This window comes from Anarrhichthys ocellatus, unplaced genomic scaffold (genome assembly GCF_004355925.1).
Source record: "Anarrhichthys ocellatus isolate YVR2014 unplaced genomic scaffold, GSC_Weel_1.0 scaffold34, whole genome shotgun sequence".
Lineage (NCBI taxonomy): Eukaryota > Metazoa > Chordata > Actinopteri > Perciformes > Anarhichadidae > Anarrhichthys > Anarrhichthys ocellatus.
In genome coordinates, this window is record NW_022280064.1 from 2,235,169 (window position 1) to 2,257,586 (window position 22,418).

The window sequence follows — 22,418 nt, forward strand, 5'->3', positions numbered from 1 at the left end:
TAGCACTCTAAAGCATTAAATATGGGTTGCCGTCGGGGCTGCAGCTGATGCTTGTTTCCGCTATCTGTTCTCAATAGATTAGTCCCCTATTATTGTATTATAATTATTATTATCATCATAGAAAGAGTCACTTCTTTTGTAGTTCTGAGTGTGTCACTTGTGTTCTCCATCCACTTGTCACCTTTAGCAGGGGCAGTCACCCCTCATCCACACATGTCTTTCCAGACTCGACTTCCTTTTGTAGGCTCACCTTTTAAAGAGGTTTTGCTGCAACCAGTCATTTCTTTATTTTGTCTTGTGTATTGAACTAATCAGGTTCAGCAGTCCCATTACTTTGTGGTAAAATTGCATGTTTACCCTCCTGGACACCAGCTACAGCGCAGACTGCTGAGCCAAGCCTTCACGGGCTTAATGCAGGTTTTTTTAAACGTAGGTGGAGATCTTCCCCAAACGCTAGCAGGTAATGTTGTGAGGATAATATACAAGCAAGCTGGAGAGATTAAAGGCTTTGCTTTCAGAATGTATTTCCTCGCACCTTAAAAGATCTTTACGTTATATGTCGAGTCAGAATCAGTATAACACTCAAAGTAACTTTATTCGCTAGGCACGTCTAGAAATGCAATAAAAATTTTTTTTCCATCTTTATGGATTTAGATTCACAGATTCCACCAAAACCTCATTGTCAAGTAACAACGCACATAAACATGAATCTCCATGTGCCTCTTTCAGTGGGTTGATTGAGGACAGTTAGAAATACATGTAGAGTTAAGTCATACAAATTTGAATTCAGTCATAGATATGTATTTAATCACTTTGAGTCTCATGGTCAGACAGATGGGGAGAGGACACAGAGATTAGAGGTCAGAGGGAAGGAGGGAAGAAAGGAGAAGAGGCAGCAAGGAAGGTGTGAGGGAGGATTGGTTATGTGGGGAAAAAACATTGAGGCCGAGCCATGGAGGAGCGTGGCGGTGGCTGATAGTGGCTATCAGCCACCGCCACGCTCCACAAAACAACTAGCGCGGAGATAAAGGCCGCAGGAAGCTTTGTTCTATACATCACGTGCACATTCACACATCAGGTAAAGCACACTCTCACAAACATAACTCTATAGACGTACACACTCAAACTTGTGCACACACACACACACACACACACACAACTCCCAACTCCTCTCTATCATCAATTTGCAGTGTCTGCCCTGTTCAACCATCATAAACACTCGGGGGACTGGGAGCGATGATGTGACCGGCTCTTCGGCTCACGCTGGTCACAAATTTTTCCCTTGGAGCATGCGAGACCAATCAAATGTTGGACACACGCGTGCGGACACACACCCGCATGCACGGTGACGGATGGAGCACGGTGAGGAGGACACTGCAGGGAGTGTACTCCTCGCTGATAGATGGCACAACCCAGTGGGATGACAGAGAAAGCAAAGCCGCTTCCCTCATCTGTCCATCATCCTCTGATGTTCTCTCTCACTCCGTCTTTGTTGTGCTTCTGGCTGGATTGTTTTCTGCTTCCCCCTTTCCTCGCTCACTCCAGTCCTCTCTTGTACGTCCCTGCCTCCGCCGTCTTGGAGATGTGCCTATCCGTCTCACTCCGTCTCAGCTGTCCTCTCCATGGACATCTGCCTCCTCCGCTCCTCCTCACCCTGCCCTCCCTCCACGCTCACCGACCGTCTTCTTGACAGCAGCTCCCGTGTTGACGGATGACAGTTCACATCTTGTCTTGTCTGATCCCCCTCCACCATGTTCTTCCGCCCCTTCCTCCTCCACATCATTTTCAGTCTGTGTGGCTTCCCTCAGGCACACTGTGGACGGCTCATAGCTGCTGCAGAGGAACATCTGAGATCAGGGTCCTTGTGCCATTTCAACACACTTGAAGGAATGCATAAACATACTATACACAAACATCTGCAATAAATCCCCAGAAAGGATTAATTAAGTTAAATAAAAGGCCAGACAGGACACAAACACTACAGACTATGATTCACTTGTAAACACGCACAACTTTTCAATGTCACATATTGTTTTTATTCCAATGAATCTTATTTTTCGTGCGTTTTCCTTCGAAAGTCCAGATTTCCCCTCTTTACTAGTAGTAAGTCTTTTCAAAAATGAACTTCCATCTTCACAGGAAACCACTCAGTTGTTTGACCCATCCACCTCCACTCCCACCAGAGACAACACCATGTCTCTGTTTTCAGATCTACGGGCTGAAAGTGATCAGCGTGTCCGTGTGTGTGCTTGTGAAGAGGTTCTCTATACTGTAGTCCTTTGAGAACCACTGGCAGCGGCACATACAGTGCAGCTCTGGCTCTCATCTTTCACATCACCTCATTTAGACACCTCCTAAGTGCAATCCATGGGCCTTTTGAAGTCAGGACAAATCGGACAGCTAAGAGAAATGCCTATTTTTTTTTACTTTCTCTCAGCAGGCAAAGCTCTCTGTCTCTCTTCTCCTCCAACATCCTTCCTCGGACTCCCTCTGGTTATCCTTCCTCCTCTCTCCACACGTCTCTTCTGTCTCTAACTACAGCAGCTTGATCAGTAAGTGAACAGCAAATACAGGAAAAGGAGGGAGAGTAGAGGACAGGACGCTGGCGTAAGTATGAAACTAATAACTTTAATAAATACGGTTTACCTAAACAGCAGTGTAAACAGTAAAAAGCTTTTTTTAAACGTGTGCAAAGTCTCTTTCAAGCTAATTACGTTCACTTCTACATGTTACATGTTTCGGATTTTAAATGAATGATTCATATGGTTAAAATGTAAGAATATATGGATTGCAAGTGACATGGTCGCAGGTTCTCATTTGTCATTTTTGACAAGGGAAGGTTTTATTAGTGTGGTGCCAGAGCGTAGAGGACAGTAGGGACACGGACACGTGAAAGTGACGTGTTGGACCGTGATGGACGATGACTGATAACCCTCATCCTCATATAATTTAGTCTGGTTTCTACCATCCAACTAACATTTCAAACTGGTTTTGTTAACATAAAGGAAGTGAAACCAAACGCACAGCTCAGTTCAACGTTGGCGTCATGAGAAGAGGATCAGCTGGACGGAACCTCGCAATGAAGGCATTCAGGGTATGATAATTACGATTTTTCTGTCTGAGGAGGTGATTGCCAACTGGTCGACCCAAACATCTATATGCTTTCACTGTCAGTCAAACTGCGTTTATTTCAACTGCAGTAATGGCAGCATCCCTGGAGAGCAACGGCACATGAATCAGCCTCTACTATTAGTCGATGTATCGGTCAGCTGCTGCTACTCTAAAGTGTCAAAGAAACCACAGGCAATCATGTGTGTTAGTCAACAGGTCCTGAAATCACGGATGCACAGACAATAAGGGCGTCAGCAGAGCCCAACGAGTCTGCGGAGAGAAGCTGTGTAAAAGGTTTCACTGCCCCCCTGGTTCCAGCTTGACTGCTAATGTACTGATGAAGACTAATTCTCCATGTCCCTCTCTTCTAATGGGCGAGGTGTTGCCTCTTCCTCTCCCTCCCGTCATGTAACTCTCTCGAGGAAGGCTCTCGGAGAGGAGCTGGTATCTTATGGCAGACTGCTGCGCTTCTCGTCTTGCCCCAGAGCCCATCCAAGCTGTTTAAATTTGATACCTTCTTGTCATTCCACCAATTCGAAGTGACTTTATTGGGGAAAGAAAAGGCGACTGACCCACATTTGTGACACACTTAGCTGCTCGAGCGGAAATGGAGCAGCGGGAGGAAGAGAGGAGTCTGAGGGGAAATTCGAGGATGGACAAAAGAATGATTGCCGAGCAGAAAACTTTCTAAATTCACCCCGACGCTCTGTTTACCCGTCAAAGGAGATTGAGGTGACAGGTGATGTCTGCACTGTAAAGACTCGCACAATGCTGTGATAGTGGAAAATATTGAGTCTTTCACAGAGGGTTGTGGTTCAAAATGTAACAGCTTTTTGTTGAGGCAAGGGTCCTTTCTTGGTTTTGACAGGATTTCTTTGTTTGTTTCTTTTCTAACTTTTATTTAGTTTGAACGTGTGTCCGTATCGAGATGTTAATCATCTACACTTAAGGCCGTAATGAGTTCACCGCCGTAAAGCTTTCTGGAATCCATCTTAAAATGAAAAGCAGCAGGACGGCATGAAAACACAGAAGCCCCCGAGCTGGTGGGAACGATGTCCCTTTTAAATGATCACCATTACTCCGTATCTCAGTGATCAACAAAGTTGAGAGTGAACACAAGATGTAAATTGTAAATGACGAACAAGACAAGTCTTTGCTCTCTGTGATTATCGTTACTCACTATCCTATTGACCACTCTGTGTCTCTCTTCTCGTTAAAAACCTCTTCTTACCAGTCGCCCATTTCAGCAATTGGTCATTCCTTTCATCCGCAGGAAGCACTGGAAATTGCTCGAAAGCAAAAATGCCTTTAATTGCCTTATTAACATTAGCAAATGGGACTTGAGTGAGAGCTATCCACTGGCCTCACTTCTCCAGCAAAATGAATTAAATGAAATGCATCGAGGGCTTTCACTGAATATGGAAAAACCAGCTTGAAACATCAGGGGGGCGAGGGAAGAGAGAGACAGAAGGGAGAAGGGGAAAGAAAGACAAATGACAGCTCGTTATATATTAATAGGGTTAATGAATTAATGCAGAGTGCTATGTGCAGTGTTATGAGAGCGAATGAGCATGATACATAGTTATTAAATCTGCTGTGGGAAAAGAAAAGAGTGAGGCTCATCATGTTGATCTACACTCGAACCCTCAGACATGAAAGCTGATTTGTGATTTTTCTATTAGCATCCTGCAACTCGCGGGCTTCTGGAAGTCTCTTAGTTCAATAATCTACACACTGACAGTGAAGAAGGAATTTCCCCCCGTGGTAGTAATGATCATAACAGGGAGATAAGCCATATAACTGCCTCATCTCTCCATATTTTAGTACTGTATAAATATGCTTTAAATGACAAAGATGACAGTTTTATAACAAGTTAAATACCTGTTGCTATGATATGGAATTTCTGCAGAAGTGAAAATGTCATCACAAGGTAGAGTCCTTGCTCTGGATGATGGGAAGGCCGAAACATGCGGGGAAAGAGGACAGACCAGCTCGTCTGCGTGTATTCATTATACAAACATTTTATTTCATTTGACTCTCAAATAATAAATCATATTTTCTATCTCAAGCATCACATGGTTGAATTATTATTATGAATTATATATAGCTGAATTGAGAGACCGAACACTTAGTATTCTCCCTCTTCATCATGAATTCGCCATCAAAGTGAACTTCACCTTTTGTCAATTTTACATCATTCCTCAGAGGAGAAAGGAATAATTTAAGACGTGCAATTTTGTCTTCAATACTCTTTTAATTTCAGTTCTCACCTCTCTGTTCTCGGCGACGGTGGAGATGAAAGAGAGGAGAGAGAGAAAGGGGGAGATTCATCACCGGATGAACTTCTGAACCACACTGAACACAAAACTCTACGTGAATTAAACTGCTGAACAAAAGTGAGGTATATTCTCTCTCTAGCATGCCTCTGAATCAAGGTGTGAGCGTGCACATTTTGTTAAAATGAGTGCTTGTCTCATCCTTTAAACCTGGGATTGGATACAATACGAAAAGTCAAGAGTGTTTCTTTGGTTTCAGCTGACAAGCTTTCAGTAACACCATTTGGTCACACATTTTGAAGATTTCACTCTAGTCCCTCAATTAGACAACCAAACCTCTGTGGCCTTCTGTATTTGGAGTTTAAATGAGTTGGACTGAGGATTGTCAGGTACAGTAATGTGTATTTATTTATTCTGCAGCGTTTACACTGCAACACGAGGGTTGTGCTCGGGCTAAGCTTCCCCGTCAAAGCCTGGGACGAGACAGGAAGGAAGTGTGTTCTCTTACTGAGAGCTTGCCTGCAGTGGGACTTCAAAGTCTTTTGGCTGAATGCCTTTATTTGAAAGGGCTCCCCGAGGAAAGCAGCCACCTGGCTTGGTGCAGCGATGGCAGTCAAATCGCAGCAGCAGGGGGCTTTTTGAGTACTTTTGTAGCGTAAAAAAAAACACAAGCTGCAGGGATTGGATTGTCATGGCAACTGGGCCGGGTTTCGCATTTGAAGTGGAAGGACGGGAACGGAAGAAGAAAGACGAGAGAGTCAGTCGGCGTCTCTGTTAACCAGTTGACTCGTGAAACGCGGCCCTCACAAATGTTGAATATCAGTTCACCAGAAGCATCGGTGTTTAAATGTCTCGCCCATGAATTCTCTACTGTAATCGATATCACATAATTAAAACTGGCAGCGCAAAGATTGAATTCATGCCTTCTGACCCTGTGACGGTAGCACTTTATCTTACTCTGTGAAAGAGTTATCAGAGATCTATAACGTACTGTGACCGACTGTAACCTCTGAGTTCTGACCCCATGATCCAAATGTCAGGTCATCCCACTGCAACATGCAGCTCTCCCGCTGATCTACACATCTACTGTGCCCATAACAGTCGATGTCCAGCCCACATCTAACTGAGAAACACTCAAGTGTGAAATCATTCGCAATAGAGTTAATAACGAAAAGGAGAAAGCAATGGTGCCACGAGGGGAAGTCAGAGTTCCCGCAATATAAGACATTAGAGGCGAGGACAAGTTCAATGGTCGTTGTGGTTGGTCCAACTCTGACATGATTTGTTTGTGCACTACAAGCAGCCTTTACTGGTTCAGCTTGTTGGCACTGCCAGACCAGTGAAGAGAAGAAGAAGAAAAAAAAACAAGCATAAACAAGCTGATGCTGACTGATTCAACTGTGTGCTGTGATGCAGAGCTCAACCAACAGCTCAGAACTGTCGCGGCCATGCAAATATCTAACTGACAGCTGCAGCAGCAGCCTGGCCTCCGCTGCAAATTTAAATCTATTCAAATCATGGCTGTGTCACAATGACAAGTCCACAGTCCAGCGAAATCCGCTGCCCGGAGGCCTGTTAAGCTACAGAGGCCCTACTTCTGGCATTTGGTGGTAAAGCTTCACGTTTTGCTCGGCTTATTTACTGCCGGCCATGGAACCACTCCCAGTGGCAGAGGAAGAGGATGACGCAAGTGAACAATAGGAATGTTATAGTTTTATTGCTTGGTATCAGAAAGAGCAATCTGGTGGGCACTTGGCAAAAGGTGATCTATTAATGAGCTTTTAACAACAGTCGCTTCAGACTGTCATCTCATGGAGACAATAAAACGACTGGTGTGAAATAGGGGGTGCATGGCTACCCTCAGAGCACGCCGTCTTATTATTCCACCGAAACCAATAAACGCACCTGGCGGGCAATAATGACGAGGTAATCAGCGCGTCCACAGAGAGTAATGACAGAGTGCGCCAAGAAAGGCAGACACTAGCACAGACGAGACGGAGACGGAACTGAACAAAAAGCAGAGTGAGTGAGAGTGAAGCAGACCTTTCAGTCTATTGAGCAGAGATAAAGTCAATTTACCGGCATCACCGCTAACCATATACATCTCAGTGCTCCACATCAAAATTTCATTAAGCCCTTTCTTTGAAAGGCAGCCTTAAATCTTTTACGCTTGATGGAGGAGAGGTTTTTTTTCTTCCTTGACAATGTTCAAGCGAGTAGAATAAGACAGCTAAAGAGCAAAGGCAGTGTAACTGTTTGAGTCCTCCTCATTCTAGGTACGTCGCTCTCTTTCTTTTTACTCCTGTGACTGCGTGCAAACACCTCCGTCATACAAATGCCAGGCACTCAATGCCAAGAAGCATTCTGTGTGAACTGTGTCAAATAAAATGATTCAACAGAGTAGAAATCGCTTTTGAATAAGCCGCCTAGAAATAGGCCGGCATGAACGTTATAAATACCTGGACCCGTGAGACCACGAGAAGCTTAATCATCCTCTTCGCTCTGCCGTCATATTTTAAACTGCTCAGTCACACGGAGCTCACTCCTGATTGGGCCAACATGTGCTGTTGTCTGTTGGCGGTACGTTGTACTGGACACAAGCACTGAGTCTAACAATACGTATTTTATATGATTCATTTAGTTATGAAGTCATTATATCATCGATGTCTAATATAAACATTTTACAGATGATTGCCTGCTTATGATGCAACTGTAAATTAGATTTACTGGAGTACTTTTTATTTCTCTAATAGTCTAATCTAACAGTGGGCCATCAAAATGCACAATATAAATCCAGAATATTGAGCTGAGCATATATTTTGTGCTAGTTTACAGGCTGTGATAATGCTACAGACATTACAGCCGTTAAACTATTATCTTATAAGTAATATGGAAGAGCCTTCCAATTAAAAACTCAAGAACCATTTTCTTTTACCCCACTTTTCAGCAGTGAAGTGCTTCACCACAAACACAAAGTGAGAGCTTAATACACACACATGATCTTGTTACATGTTTTGCAGAACCTCTGCATCACTACAGATTATGATTGACTGTGGGATGTGACTCTTATCCTTCAGTTGCTGCTGCCTAACCTCAGTTTCGAGCCATGTGATTGTTTAGCTTATCACTTGAATCCAGGGCATCTGAGCCGGCCAGCCAGAGCCGCTGCCATCACTAAGTCACCTCCGTTACCCTGGCAGACTCAGCGGAGGCGCTGAGATTCACACTGAACAGCGTTGGCAACGACTGAGCCCTTTAATCAGCCAAAAAAACTCCTCCTTCCGGATCTGCGGTTTTGTGTGCGGACTCCAGTTGTTCGGGAGAGGAAATGAACAGAACCGTGTCCCTCCTCCCCCTCAGCGTTACTCTGTGTGTGCGTGGCTGCTAGAGCGTGTATTCTTCTACCCGTAGACCAGCACAGGGCAGTGGAAAAGAAGTCCTAATCGGAATTCAAATAGAAAAACAAGACCAACTCAAGCGCAAACAAAGCCTTCTGAAGTCACTCAGGAACTGCTGGAGTTTGGCAACGCTGTTCTTCTTTTTAACACTTTTCTGCTTTTGACTCTCAGCTCTGATAAAGACTAATTCACTCCACCACGCCATGCCACAAGCCCACACATACGCAGGCCACTGTTTTTTTCTACACTGAGAGGCTCTGTCCCGCGATGCAGATCGACGGTTTACATTCTCGTGTTTTCGGGTCGAGGTGCTCTGAGCCAAGATGTTGTTCATGCCACCTAATAAAAAGTGAAAGATGGAAATAAAAAAGTCATCTTTGTTTTACACTTTATTGTAGGAAACATTTGCGGTTCCCAAACAGCAGTGGCTAACTTAACTGTCATAATATTTAAGCGCTGCAGTGACAACGCTGACAAAAATCAATAAATCACATCCATAAAGACTCAGCACAACTACATCTACTGCCAATAACCCTGCCCTGACCTTTTGCTGTAAGCTTGAACTATTCAGGATTGATTGCAAAGCCTAGCCCTCTCTGTGTGGCTGATAAAGTATCTACTGTAGGGAATGGTACTGTAAGAACATCTTATCTTTGCAATTTTACTTTATTGGGGACAAACTACAGCAAAAAGCTTGTTTTTTTTTTTTAAAAGCACGAGATTGTCAGAGAACCTTGTACTGTTCCAGGTAGTGCTAGTTAACCAACTATGAGTTTTCACTCGTCCTCTGAAATGCATGTTGAATCACCTGTGCATTGCTCCAGAGCTCATCAGAAGTCTTCAGACTCACTCTGTGACCCGAATATTGTCCATCATTTGGATGCAACCCGACAGCAGATCTGTCAAGCCAAAATGAAACTAGACCTTGCCAGCGTTTGTGACTGCAGTGCAGATCTTGACCGAATCGGCCGTGACTTGCAGTTATAAAACAGTGCTGCTATGAAGAAAGAAATAACTGAAATGACAGGTGTACCTGCAGACTGATCATTTTTCCAGACGAACAAACTGCACACACAGTGAAACTTGAGTAACTTCCACTGTAGCAATGCCACTGTATAAAAATGATGGAATTATGGATTCTTAAATTATAATAGTTTATCAATGACAAGTTTCCAAACCCATCATTCTAGGAGCCACTTATTACTGTAGGTGTGTTGCGTTGGCTATTTTTAACAACGACATAGCAATTTTACATCACAATAGGTCCAATGTCCTAAAAGCCAATCAAAATGAAATGTCAGCCTAAATGATGTCACAAAAATGCTAATGTGGCATTAAAGTGACTCCTTACAGCTTTCTAGCAAAGCAAAAAAATGGTCTATTGGTAAATGAAGTGATACCATAACACAGCTGACAAAGGGCACGTGACATAAGTCCTTTTCTTCATCGTGATCATCGTCCTCTTCTTGTTCTTCTTCTTGTCTCTCTCTCTCGCTCTCTCTTTTTGTCCGTGTTCCCTCTGTCTCCGTTTCTCACCGTTGGTTCGGATGAAATAGAGCCTCTGCGTGCCGCGCTATAACTTGGCAGAGGTCACAATTCACTTTCAGTAGATTGGCTGCAGATTTATGGCCTGTCTCTCACCACTACATAGTGCTGACGGAGGTGGACGAGCAGCAGCCTCGGTAATCACACAAAACTGCTGCGTTGGGGGAAACCGATGTGTGAACTTCTCTATGACAGAGCGGAGAGAAGAGGGTGTGTGTGTGTGTGTGTGTGTGTGTGTGTGTGTGTATTTGGTTTAAGATGATCCTAAAGACAGCCTTACACATGCTCTGGATTATTTCGATTCAGAAATGCCCCACACACACTCGATGCGGGCCAGGTGAACTGTCTTTCAAGTCCAAACATCATTCAATGCCATATGCTGAGTGCTTGTCCGGCAAATGTCCTGAAATTGGCACACTGCTGAAACATAAATCTCCTGAGAGAAATCATTTAACCACAGCCTGCTCAGGAGAACACACACACACACACACACACACACAGAAGGAAACAATGATATCAGTTTCAAAGTGCCAACATTTTCCAGAATAAGAGCGGGGGCCGAAAAAGGAGAATGTGACATTTCCAAGGTGTGCGCTGTCGCATTGGCAACCATGGCAACTAAACCAAAGGACTGGTAATTTGACTGAGTCGGTCCACCTCTCGGTGCGGAATGGCTCCTCCCCTTGAAAGCAGGCTGAACCAACCGGAGCAAAGATTATTTTTAACCTGCAAAAGATGCACCTGTTCCTGGTTGGAACATTGCAGGAATGTTAGTATGCCGGTGTAGGTGCCCACTCGTGTGACTGTGTGTGGGTGAATGGGCACGTTGTTCATGTGTGCGTGTTGGGTGCATGGTGAGTTACTTGAAGCATGACATATACGTGTATGTAAATGTGGTCAAATGAGCTGGGTCTGAATACCTCAGGCGGATCTCTAGTTACCATGGCACCGTGACTGCTATATGTAAAGTAGTGAACCAGGGCGGTGGGTGGAAATGGTGACTTAGTGATCAAGTTACTCAGAGGCAAAATATTTCTGAGGAAATTATTTGTGAGTAGAAGCCAAACAGCCGTTCTCTGAAAATAGAAGCTGTGCAAATTTGCTAATCCGTCACCAGCACAGTTTGACAAAAGCCATGTAATTGCCCATTACAAAGTCACTGTTGCAAAGCTCCAAAAGGAAGTGTTATTGCAAAAGGATCCCAAGGAAGTATATTCAAGTTGCCTGTTCTTAAGTGTGTGCTGTACCTTTCCTCACATAAGGGTTATTTAACAGCTGCAGCAAAGGCGTCAACTTTAGCTTACTTCACAGTGATAATCCATCATACGTATTGACCTCCCTCCAACATTTATGACACTTTGGTTAATGTATTTCTAAAGTAGGAATATGTTGACCAAAAAGGTCACAGCGTGGTATTCATTTACAACCGACTTTAAACACGTTTCTGTTTTGCTACTGATGTCATTGTCACTGATGTTGTTATTATTATCAAAAGCATCATCGTGGCTGTCAGGCCCTTCATCAGAATTATTGTTGCTGTCAGATTTTCCTATATCTATCCGTGAGGGTGTTTGTACGCTATGTGTGTGTGTGTCTTTGAAGGTGAAGGAGAGAGCATGCTGAGACACAAAAAGTCAGCCAAATGGACTTTGAAGCAAACACATACAAACACGGGAGAGTTATGACTGCAGGAGTTTACATAGCAATGGAGACAGAGCTCACAGAGTAATCTACACAGCTTGCACCTGTTTTCATCCTCAGAGGAAAAGGGAGTGATTGTGCAATACCCTTCAACTATATCAGACTACATCGACTATCTTGAGCAGCGTTGCTCAAACTCCTGTCTTGGCAAACGTCCACTAGTAGAAGGAAGGAAGCGAAAAATCAATTCGGCTTATCTCTGAATCCAGGGTGTCTTAGCTTGTCTCCTGGGCTGCTTTTTTTTTTTGCATTTTCTGACAAGTCTTCCCCAGAATACTATGTGTTTGAAGTTGAGGCCGCGTTGCCAGCACGACTTACTGTGACTGCAACAAAAGGCATCAATATGAAACGAGAGGAATGAGTCTCGAGTCATCAGCTAAAAGGCCAGTGGGGAAGAAAAGGCGAAGAACAACGTGGCTAAACAGATCTGACATCACTGCTGTCAAAAGTGAACTTTGTCTTTCTGAACTTAAAACATGGCTGGACTCCACAGCTGGATCAGAAGAATGACTTTGGGATTAGCAGAAATGTCCTTCCATCACCCTTCCCCTCTCTCTGCCTCAGTGTTTCAGTCACACACGCAACACACTGTGTAAAGTAACCGATGTTAGACAATGCCGATTAATGCTAAAAGCTTAGCTCTTGGCTAATGTTAGCTGAAGCCACATCTGGCCATAGAACAGTAATGTCAGCCTCAGCTTACTGTTGTTTGTGCAGCCTCACATTTCATGAAGTTCAGTTGTTTTTTTAACTGTATGTTGTAAGTGTTGCCATTGCCCACAGCTTGGTCTTTAAATTTAAATGCGATAGTCCATTGTTCCATCTTTTATCTGTCTGCACCTTTCCCTACCGCGTGCATTAATGTGACTCTAACTTTGGATATGAAAAAAAGAAAAAAAGAAAAGTTGATTTGCTGCACTTTTTGTATTGTATAAGGTTTTTAACTCTCAAGTATGAGTCCTGGTTCAAAGCCTTTAGAAAAAGGTAAAACTAATAAATACAGTCAAAAGTAAAAACTGCACCCATCAGTGACAACATGTGTTTGAAAGCTTGCGCAGCGGGCACAGAGTACAGTTCTGCTGTGCTTCTGAAGAATCCGAGGAATGCTTTTACTCCGCAGGCCACCAGGCATCAGGAGTCTCTAACAAACACACACATAACGACTGGACACAGCTTCACAGCTTGTTTAAATTGGTCTGCTGAGCAGATGTGCAATACCATCAAGAGCGGGAACACGAGACAAGACGTCTTTTTAAACATACAAACGCACTTTTGAGTCGACTGTGGCACAGAGGAATGCCGCGAGAGCCTTCCTTTATGCCCAAATAGAGTTTTGTCAGTGCAGTGCTTGTTATCAATTTGAGTTATTATGTGTGCGGCCGGACCGCGCTGAATGCTGAGAGACAGAACAGACACCCACCAGGCATGCAAACTCATCAGGGGTGAAGAAGGTGACAAGGATGCGTGCTGTGTGACGATCATTTCCATCCCTGGCAAAGGCACCAATTTATGAATAAAAAATAAAACATTTCCCCTTCATAATGTATGCTACTAGTGATTAAGGAGTCTTATTTGTCTAAAATACTCATCTTATCTATCCAGCTATGTTTTAGAATAAGAATAACACGAATAGTTGTACTTACATTCTTTATCAACTTTAAAGGCGACATCATCAAACAAAAAAAAGTCAAGATTCTTGTCACTTTCATATTAACATATGTGTCTGCATACTGACAATCTTTACTAATAGATAGTGGAAGTGTCAGAGACACAATCCTCCTGCTGGGGACTTGCAAAATCATTTTCATGATAAAAATAAGGAACATTTCAAATACTTTGAAAAACACTGAACAAACACTGAACACAATCACAAAAGGCTACAGGTCACAAGACGCTATAAAACTGAAGAGCATGGTTAATGAATAACATGAGGGCTAATGGGGATTGGACGCGGCCTCAAGCCGCCATTTGAGGAACTTGGCTTCATTTTTCAGCAGCGGAGGTTGCCGCTTGATTTGCACTCGCCATACGTGCGACTGACTCGCACGCCACTCGGCTTGTTGTGCTGACCTCAGCGTATGTTGCTAACGGCGTGCGGCTAGTAAGGTTGCGGGCGGAACTTGCGTTTTTTTTCAGCGGTGCAGAGCAGACGCTGCTTCTTAAGTTAAATTTCCTCCTCCCAAATTCAAAAACTCCCTATTTTGGATTCAAAATGACGCATTCTGGGAAAAGGGGACAAGTTTGCGTGCCGGACCGACACACGTAAACACACACATACGGAAAGGCTCATCATTCTGTCTGTCTGTCTCTCTCTTTCCGGACATGGAAGTCTTTCCTTATTGAATGTTAAATAGAACTGTATATAGGCCTCAAAGACATCCCTTCTCTTTCCACATACAACGTATTCATTTACAGTAGGTGTACAGAGGTAAAGTCTCGGTCAGCACTTCTGTGTGTGCTCTGGTAGGGCTGCAGTGAAATATCCTCATCTAGGAAAACATTAAATCGATGGTAGCTATTAATTAGTCTACCTCTAACTGCCTTTGCTGACACAGACTAACACGATATGCCCGTCCACCTGTATGGAGCCACACTGCATGTTAACAGAGGCGCTGGACAGGCAGACTTGTACTGAAGCTGTCCGTACAATAACACAGAGTAAACGACAACTTGACCAAACTGGAACCGCCTCTACAAATTGTGCTCACACATTCAAGGTTAAACTGAGAGGAAGTCACGTGATTGACATGGTTACAGAGCCTGATAGCATCTGGTATCTTAAATGTCCTTGTACCTGGTAAGTACGAAAGTCTTTGACATAACTGGGCAGGAAAAGAAAAAACACAATGCTCTGTGGAATATTCTCACAGGTGTCGAGTTAAGCACTGCAGGTGCAGCAGTTCAGATTTCTGTGGGTTTTTTTTTTTTCCAGCGCTGCTCTTTAAAACTGAGAACCTCCCTACCTGGTGTGCTACTAAGATCATGAATGAAAGCTGGGTCAGTGAAACCAAGCACACATTCAAAAATGGCAACCTACGACAAGCTAAGTGTAAGACGCTCGTCCTCTAAACCTTAAACCAGCACAGAAATGTAACGGTGTTGCCATGGTTGTGAGTGATGGTGCGATGACAATTCTGTAGTACGTGATGAAGCTGGACAGTTTCAAGCAACTGTCTGTGAACAAATGCTGTGGTGATATAGCAGCTCTAACATTTCAGAGCAACATAAACATAAACTTCCTCATTCATTCACCACTTTGAGCACACGTGCTAATTTGTGGTTAACATTTCAAAACTGAGACGTAAAAAGAAAAAAGAAATTGCTTCCTTCATAGGTTTCTGGGCTTAAAGGAGTATAAACTGTTTAAATTTGGGCTTCTTGGTTTGACTTTCATCTTTGAGTTCAAAAGTTAAGACTGCAAAAAGAGTTTCAGGTGAGCTTGACGGTTGCAAGCTTCAAAGCCGAAAAACAGTTGAGTTATCGTGCAGAGCCTCACCTTGTTCTGGTCGGTCCAATACAAGAAGTAACCTTTGGGGTCGACTGTTAGAGTCACCGGGGTCACAGTTGTAGAATCCTGGAGGAAAGCAAAGAAAAAGACATCTGGAGTCAATGTGTGTGTGTGTGTGTGTCTGAGTCGGTGTTTTTACAAGAGTGCATGCTTACAAGAGTGCAGAAATTCTCTGTGTAAGCCAATTAATAGCCAATTTCTTGTAATACCACATGCATACCAGAATCTCAAATAACATAAAAAACACAATCATGTCCTTCTAGGGTGCATGGAGCCAGGTGTGTGTGTTCATTTGAGACACCTGAAATCATGAACTACAGGTTGTTTCACACTTCTTCAAAGTGTGTCTTTTAATGATGTCCCTTTCGCAGCATTGGGAGAGGGAGCTAATGGTCTGTAGGATATCATGAAAGGGTTGAGCTGGGAGCTGGCTTGCAGCAGAGGAGTCTGTGTTGAGGTGCAGCAGACTTATTAGTGCTCTGAAATCATCTGCGGCTCCCAGATAGACCAACGCTGAAACACGGCCCTTTGTGAACCCACGGAGAAATTGCCAAAAGGAGAGAAAGAGAAAGAAACGGAAGCAAGCGAGCGGAGAGTCAACAAGCGACTCTTTGGATGCTGGAACGACATCGGGAGAGTTTTGGCGATAGGGACGTTCGCTATGACAACCCATCACTTCCACGAAAATCTATGAGGAGACTGGAGAGGAATCGTTTTGGTTCCGTTCACATGATGGCACAATCTCCGCAGGCTAGACTGAACGACAAAAGCATCACCTCGTAGCACTGAACGCACGCAGCATACTCACACACCGTACTACACAAACCAACTGCAGCGCCAAATCTCTGATCTCTCAATCCAGTTACAATCCATTTCTTCAATTTAGCTTTGACACATTAATATCGCTTTCCCAGCCTCCATGAAGACATCACGTACTCATGGGAAACTTCATAAAATGATAATGGGTCAGATCGTCTTCTGTGGGGAAGATGTGGCAATTGATGGATCGTCTGTGATGTCAGAGAGAAATGGGTTTGAGAGCGCTGGGAATCTGTCTAATGATGTGAGCGAAGTCATTTTCACCAGCTTCTTTCTTAATGTCCTAACTCTCCATGGTCACCACCACAAACACATTAAGCCATTATGGACTCTGAGCTAAGATCTCTCATGGGTCTGCACATTCACGGAAAAACACATGTACTTATAACACTGTGGATTACAGTTGGGAGCGATTTGCTGAGATTACCACCTCCGGAGTGGTGAAGCTCATGCTTTTTATTGTCATCCGACTACATTGAGGATTTGTCATTAATGGGAAGACATTAGACGGCAGCGGCCTGCTTTTTTGCTGAATTAAGATGAGATTAGTCACTGACTTGCGAAAGTACAAACACCCTGAGGAGACGCTGCGTATCCTTTAAGGGAAGAGTTTGTACCATTAGCTATCACCTGAGGGGGTCTCTTAGAGGGGAGATTTGAGCGCAGCAGATTTTGGCTTTTTATGCTAATGACATATTCTACTACTTTTAAGGGATATTAGGCTCCCCTGTGGAGCCCGATAATATCCCATTCAATCCGCAGTACACCGAAATGGCCTCATACAAACATAAGCTTACAACAACTCTCTGTTTACATGGACCCAGCATCATACTTCACATCTTTCCAGTCGCTGTCAGTGATCTGTCAGACAAAAGGTGTTTTTCCGAAAAGCTTTGGATGTCCACCTATCCTCTTCTCTTTCTTACGAGCAAGCAGCATTAGACACTCATTGGTGCAAAATGTGCCATTTGAACTGACTGACGAATAATACAATCAGAGATAAACCGATGCTGATATCGTGTACCGGTCCGATACTGACTCAAATAGCTGGATTGGGTATCGGTGACAAAATGCCGATCTGGTATCCAATACCATTTTATCGATAAAGTACATTGAGTGCATTTATATCTGTTTATTTATTTGCTTACTTTTTTTAAACACTGGTATAGAATCGGTACTCTGTATCGCTACCAGTATCGGGACTGAAAGAGTCGTATCGGTGCAGTGTTTTAAACCCCAACCAGGCATTTTCATGAGCCACAGCAGCAGCCAGCTGTCTGCAAGTGGCAGCGTCTGTGTGAGGGAGTTTAGGGAGGTCGAAGGATCTCACAAACATTTCGAGAGGTTGTCCGATTGCTCCTCTATTCTGTTTCAACAGCCAGCGAGCAGGCAGCCTGTGCTGGAGTCTGCAGAGCTTCAGACAGTCTGCTCATGAAAACTCACGGCTGCTAACAGTACAGTATGCCCCCCACCCCCCCATTACACAGTAAACAAACTGCAAACTGCCTCCAGATATTATCCAGCAGTGAGATATAAATCTATCATTTTTACTGAAACAAACAAAACAAACATTCCCTCTGCTCATACGCATTCAAATGCTGGAATTGCTTGTACAATTTTCTGTCGGGAGAGGTTAGAGTGGAGAACGAACAGCCACGGCCGAGATAAGAAGAAAGTGATTTAATTCAATCCTTTTCTCACTGACGATGTATTATAGCTTCATCCCTGGCAGTCCTCCTCTGTGATTCTTTCCATGAAATGATAAGGAGAGAGGAAAGAGGCAGGAAGGAGTGCATGGGAAAGTATCTGTGCACACGTCTGTGTTCGACGGTGCGTGTTTTCACAGGAAAGGCCTGGTGGGCATTTGGTTCTGGACACGGGCCCACATGCACAAATTTACGGTACACAAACATGGCTGTTAGGGGAAACAGACCCACACACCCCCCTCTCACAACATACCAACCAGAGAGCTGAAGGGCCGAGTGCTCACTGGTAATTACTACTGAAATACTCAAGTTCTCTTATCCGCGCATACGATTGATGATTGACAGAGTGGTAGGTTTTCAAGTGTGCATAATTTCCTCTCTGCCATCTGCACTGACCACATTCACACTCTTATAACACGCATTCACTGGTGCCATCTGTGCTGTGCTTGCATCACCTGAGCTCTGTGAATAAGGACTATTTCACTGTGTGTTTGTCAAGATGAACTCGTGAAGCTATATTTCAAAATGTCACACAACGAACAGCACGGCCTATTACCAACGCCTGAATGCCTACGCTGATCGCCATGTGTGAGTTGCATCCAATGTGATCTTTTAATGAGATTTGATTCTCCTGTATACTTTCACACAAGACAAAAAAAAAACAGCAGTTCCAGCTTTGCATCCTCAGCGAGGGAAAAACAGCAACCCGTCTCCCAGAATGAAAGCAATCAATGCTGTGCTCATATTCAAACGCTCGCACCATAATGAAGCGTGAAGGTTTTGTAGAAACCAGAGGAATGCCATTCAAATGAGACGGGCTTCGGGAAAGGTGTGAAACACATATCACAGAAAGTCATTTACACAATACAGAGAGCTATTATAGTGACAGCACAGGAGATTACAAATAAAACAATATAACAAACAATAAGGTCACTCAGTTGACAATTCAATTTTAAGTGCAACAGCTGGAGGCATGCCTTGGTTGTTGTTTGGGGAAGGTGCAGTGCGTCATAGAAGGCTACTACTGTTATGTTCTCGCCCACTACTCAACAGGAGTGTGCAATCAATTTGAATCAAGGTCATTTCACTACGTCTAGACAGCCGGTAGTACGGACGAATGACAACACAACGAAACAACAACAAGAAGAAAAGCACGATCAAACTCTTGCCCGCTGGTTACTCTGACATCTGGTTGAGCCAATTAATTTCAGTTAATTGATTAAAAAAACGTTTCCAGTGAAGGGGGGGGGGGTATTCAAATATTTAACGTTATTTAATGAGCAGCGCGCGCATTCTCACACACAAACACTGGCAAACACGCAACCTCTCTCGCGCGCACACACATACATTTAGGAAATGTAAACAAAGCACATGTCAGTAGACCGCTGCAATTCTTTATACCATGAACCGCTAAGACAAATGCAGGCAGCGCAGCGTCCTGACCATACTGTTGCATGAGTATAGCACATACACTGTGTGGTGCATTCTAGTGGTATATGCATGCAAAGAACAGAAAAGAAAAGGCTGACTGCCGGCCTCTCTCGCCGTTACTTACATCATCCCATTTCATAAATTTGTTGCCCCTTCTGAGGCTCTCGGGCACGGACACTGGCTTGAGCTTCAGCGCGTGGACTCCAGGCTGTGCCCCTGCCATTGACTCGTCTGCTGTTCTCGACGCGCGGCAGGGCTAGAAATGAGTCACTACACCCTCTTCTACTCTTCTTTTGTTTTCTGTTCTTCTCCTTTTTTTTGTAATCTGCTTAAAAGCAGGCTGACGGAAGCCCACTATGCTGCAGCCAGTATGTCATGCCCGCATTGGCGTCTCGGCTTTGGAGAGCTGTGGAGGCGGACGCAGGCGCAGCGGACCGGGGCCACTCACTGACTGAGCGACCTGCGGCTAAAACATAGTCGAGGAGAGAAAGAGAAGGAGGGAGAGGAAGAGAGAGAGGAGGGGGGCATCTCAATGAGTTACACGTCTGGTTTCTCATTGTACAAGTCAATGCAGGGACAGGATCGATGCTTGAAGTGATCTAGCGCCTCCGTGCGTCCGAGGCAAGATGATGACAATAAATTGGCCCCACAGCTTTGAGGCAGATGAGAGGGTGAGGAGAAAAAAAAACTTGAAGTGACAATATACTCAAAGCAGGTGCATGCAACAGTGATGTTTGGTTATTGTTGATTTGGGAGATTATTATTCATGCATTCTGTAAGATTGCTAGGTATTATTTTTCTCCTTGGAATATTTTATAATGTTGTGTTTGGGTGCTGTTATTGAAAAAGCCTCACATGGAACTTGTGATCTGCTCTGTAGGATGAGAAATATCTCATTGTGATTTCATCATTATGTGGATATAGCGTTTTTTAAGAACGGATCTGACCTCGTCACTCCCCAAAAGGAAGCCTATCTTCGCACATAGATTCACAGCCCACCACAGGTGGAGGTGGGGCTTTTGAAATGCTACATTTTCAGAAGCGGTGGCAGCAAGTGACAGCATAGATTTCAGTCAAGCGGTAGGGCAGCAGGTGTGCAGTGGAGAAAAGAGCCGAGCACTGACTGGCCATAATACACCGCCATAATCAAAAGGGCTGCACTGATGTTGCAGTGAGAGGAGAATGTAAGTGTAGCAGTGGACTCGATTTCATTCAAATAAAATAAAGGGATTTCATATTTTTCCAACAGAATTGTATTCTTGTATTCTTTTAAAAAAAAAAAAAGGCTTTGAAATATTCAGGCAATGTGGGGGGATATTTACATAAAATATAATGGAATAATCGAATAGTAAAAAAAAAATACATGCATGCAAGTCAAACATGTATTTTGAAAATTTGCAAGCAGCACCATATTATTGTAAAATCCTGGCTATGTTCCTGGCATCATGTAAATGCAATTTATCCATCGTTATCAGACGGCAAATAAGATGTGTTATTCATAATTGCATATGGGCGGAAACAGGTGCTTCTTTAATTTAAGAAATCAATCCAAACCCATCAGCTAGAATGGACACTGGTTTCTGCTTCAGTGCCCACACATGGCTGTGGGCCGTATTACTTCTTCATTACTTCTTCAAAGTTCTGTGAGTCAAGAGTGCGTCACCGCCGTTGGGACTTTTTTTTAAGTTTAACTTTCTTATTAAATAAAACATAGAGCCCCTCTGGGCTTTGTACCACCCACACTGTTTATTTCCAAAAAGGAGACTGCAGGCCTATTCGAGTCCTCCGAGCGGTTTCCGCTCTGTGTCCGTCTGTGGTCAGTCACCGGCCGGCCCTGACCCGACAGACATATCAAACCCATCAAAGTCTGACTGGCACTTTTCATGTCAGACGTAACAGTAGTTGGTTTGAGCTTGCCTCCTGTCATTAATGATTGATTAACAGTGACAGTTTGGGGATCAGGCCCTGAATAGAGTCATACTCGGGTGGCAGCTCCGGAAAGTGAGAGAGGGATACAAGTGTGTCTGAGAGAGAGAGAGAGAGAGAGAGAGAGAGAGAGAGAGGAAAGACACAATGGCATGGGAGGAAAAATAACCTTCAAGACGGTATTTTCTGATGACAGAACTCCAAAGTAGAAGCACTTGTTTTAGTAAGAACAAAAAATGCACCAAATACTGTCATAACAATGCGGAGACAAATGTTTTTTTATACCGCAAATGAGTCATTGTTATGCTCCATGCCTCAGACTTTCGTCATTCGTCTTATCAGCCCTGCGGTTCCAGCTAGCTCCAAAATCAGCCACAGCACTCTCGCATGAGAGACAAAGGCCTACAGTAAGGAAAAAATAATTGGATTGTCGGTGTGTATAAAAGTACTTCGACCACAAATGTCCTATTACCTTCTTTCAGAGAAACACTGAGCTTTTCAAATGAGGGATAGTCCAATTTCTCTCCTTTGTGTTGAAACAAATAAAACGTGGATGTTCCTATTGAAAACACAATCAGTTAATGCGCCAGGAAGATTTTAGGCAGAGATAAGAATTAAGAAGGCACTAATAAACAATTACGTGTGCCTCAATCAGAAGATCCAAAACTACACACACATCATAATTTGTGTTTTGCAATGTTCTTGGACGAGTGTCAGCAGCACCATATTGGTGGAGAGGACCAATCTCATCTTTTGGAACCACTACTTGTCCTCTGGAGGCCGTGGGAAAGATTTATTTCGCTTCCTAAACTGACTTTCTCCAGTTCAGGTGACTAGAAATGCCAACCACATTTTCATTTTCGGCAACTAAAAGCTGACGCCTGGTTGCCAGCCTGGCAATGGCTTTTAAAAGTTAGTGTTGAGCAGAACCTTCCTTAAATACAGTATATACACACACACACACACACACACACACACACACACACACACACACACA

General features: G+C 43.8%; 1 protein-coding gene across 1 annotated transcript in view; it reads right to left on the reverse strand.

Annotated features, from left to right (window-relative positions):
- The window catches only part of plcb1l (phospholipase C beta 1-like), a 95,664-nt gene extending 75,719 nt beyond the window's left edge, over positions 1–19,945 (reverse strand). The window contains exons 1-2 of the mRNA XM_031865940.1: positions 19,620–19,945; positions 15,528–15,605 (exon numbers count right to left, since the gene is read on the reverse strand). Of these exons, the coding sequence (XP_031721800.1) occupies positions 15,528–15,605; positions 19,620–19,718 (177 nt within the window). The 5' untranslated portion in view covers positions 19,719–19,945. The remainder of the gene's footprint in view (positions 1–15,527; positions 15,606–19,619) is intronic.
- Positions 19,946–22,418: the final 2,473 nt, after the last annotated feature.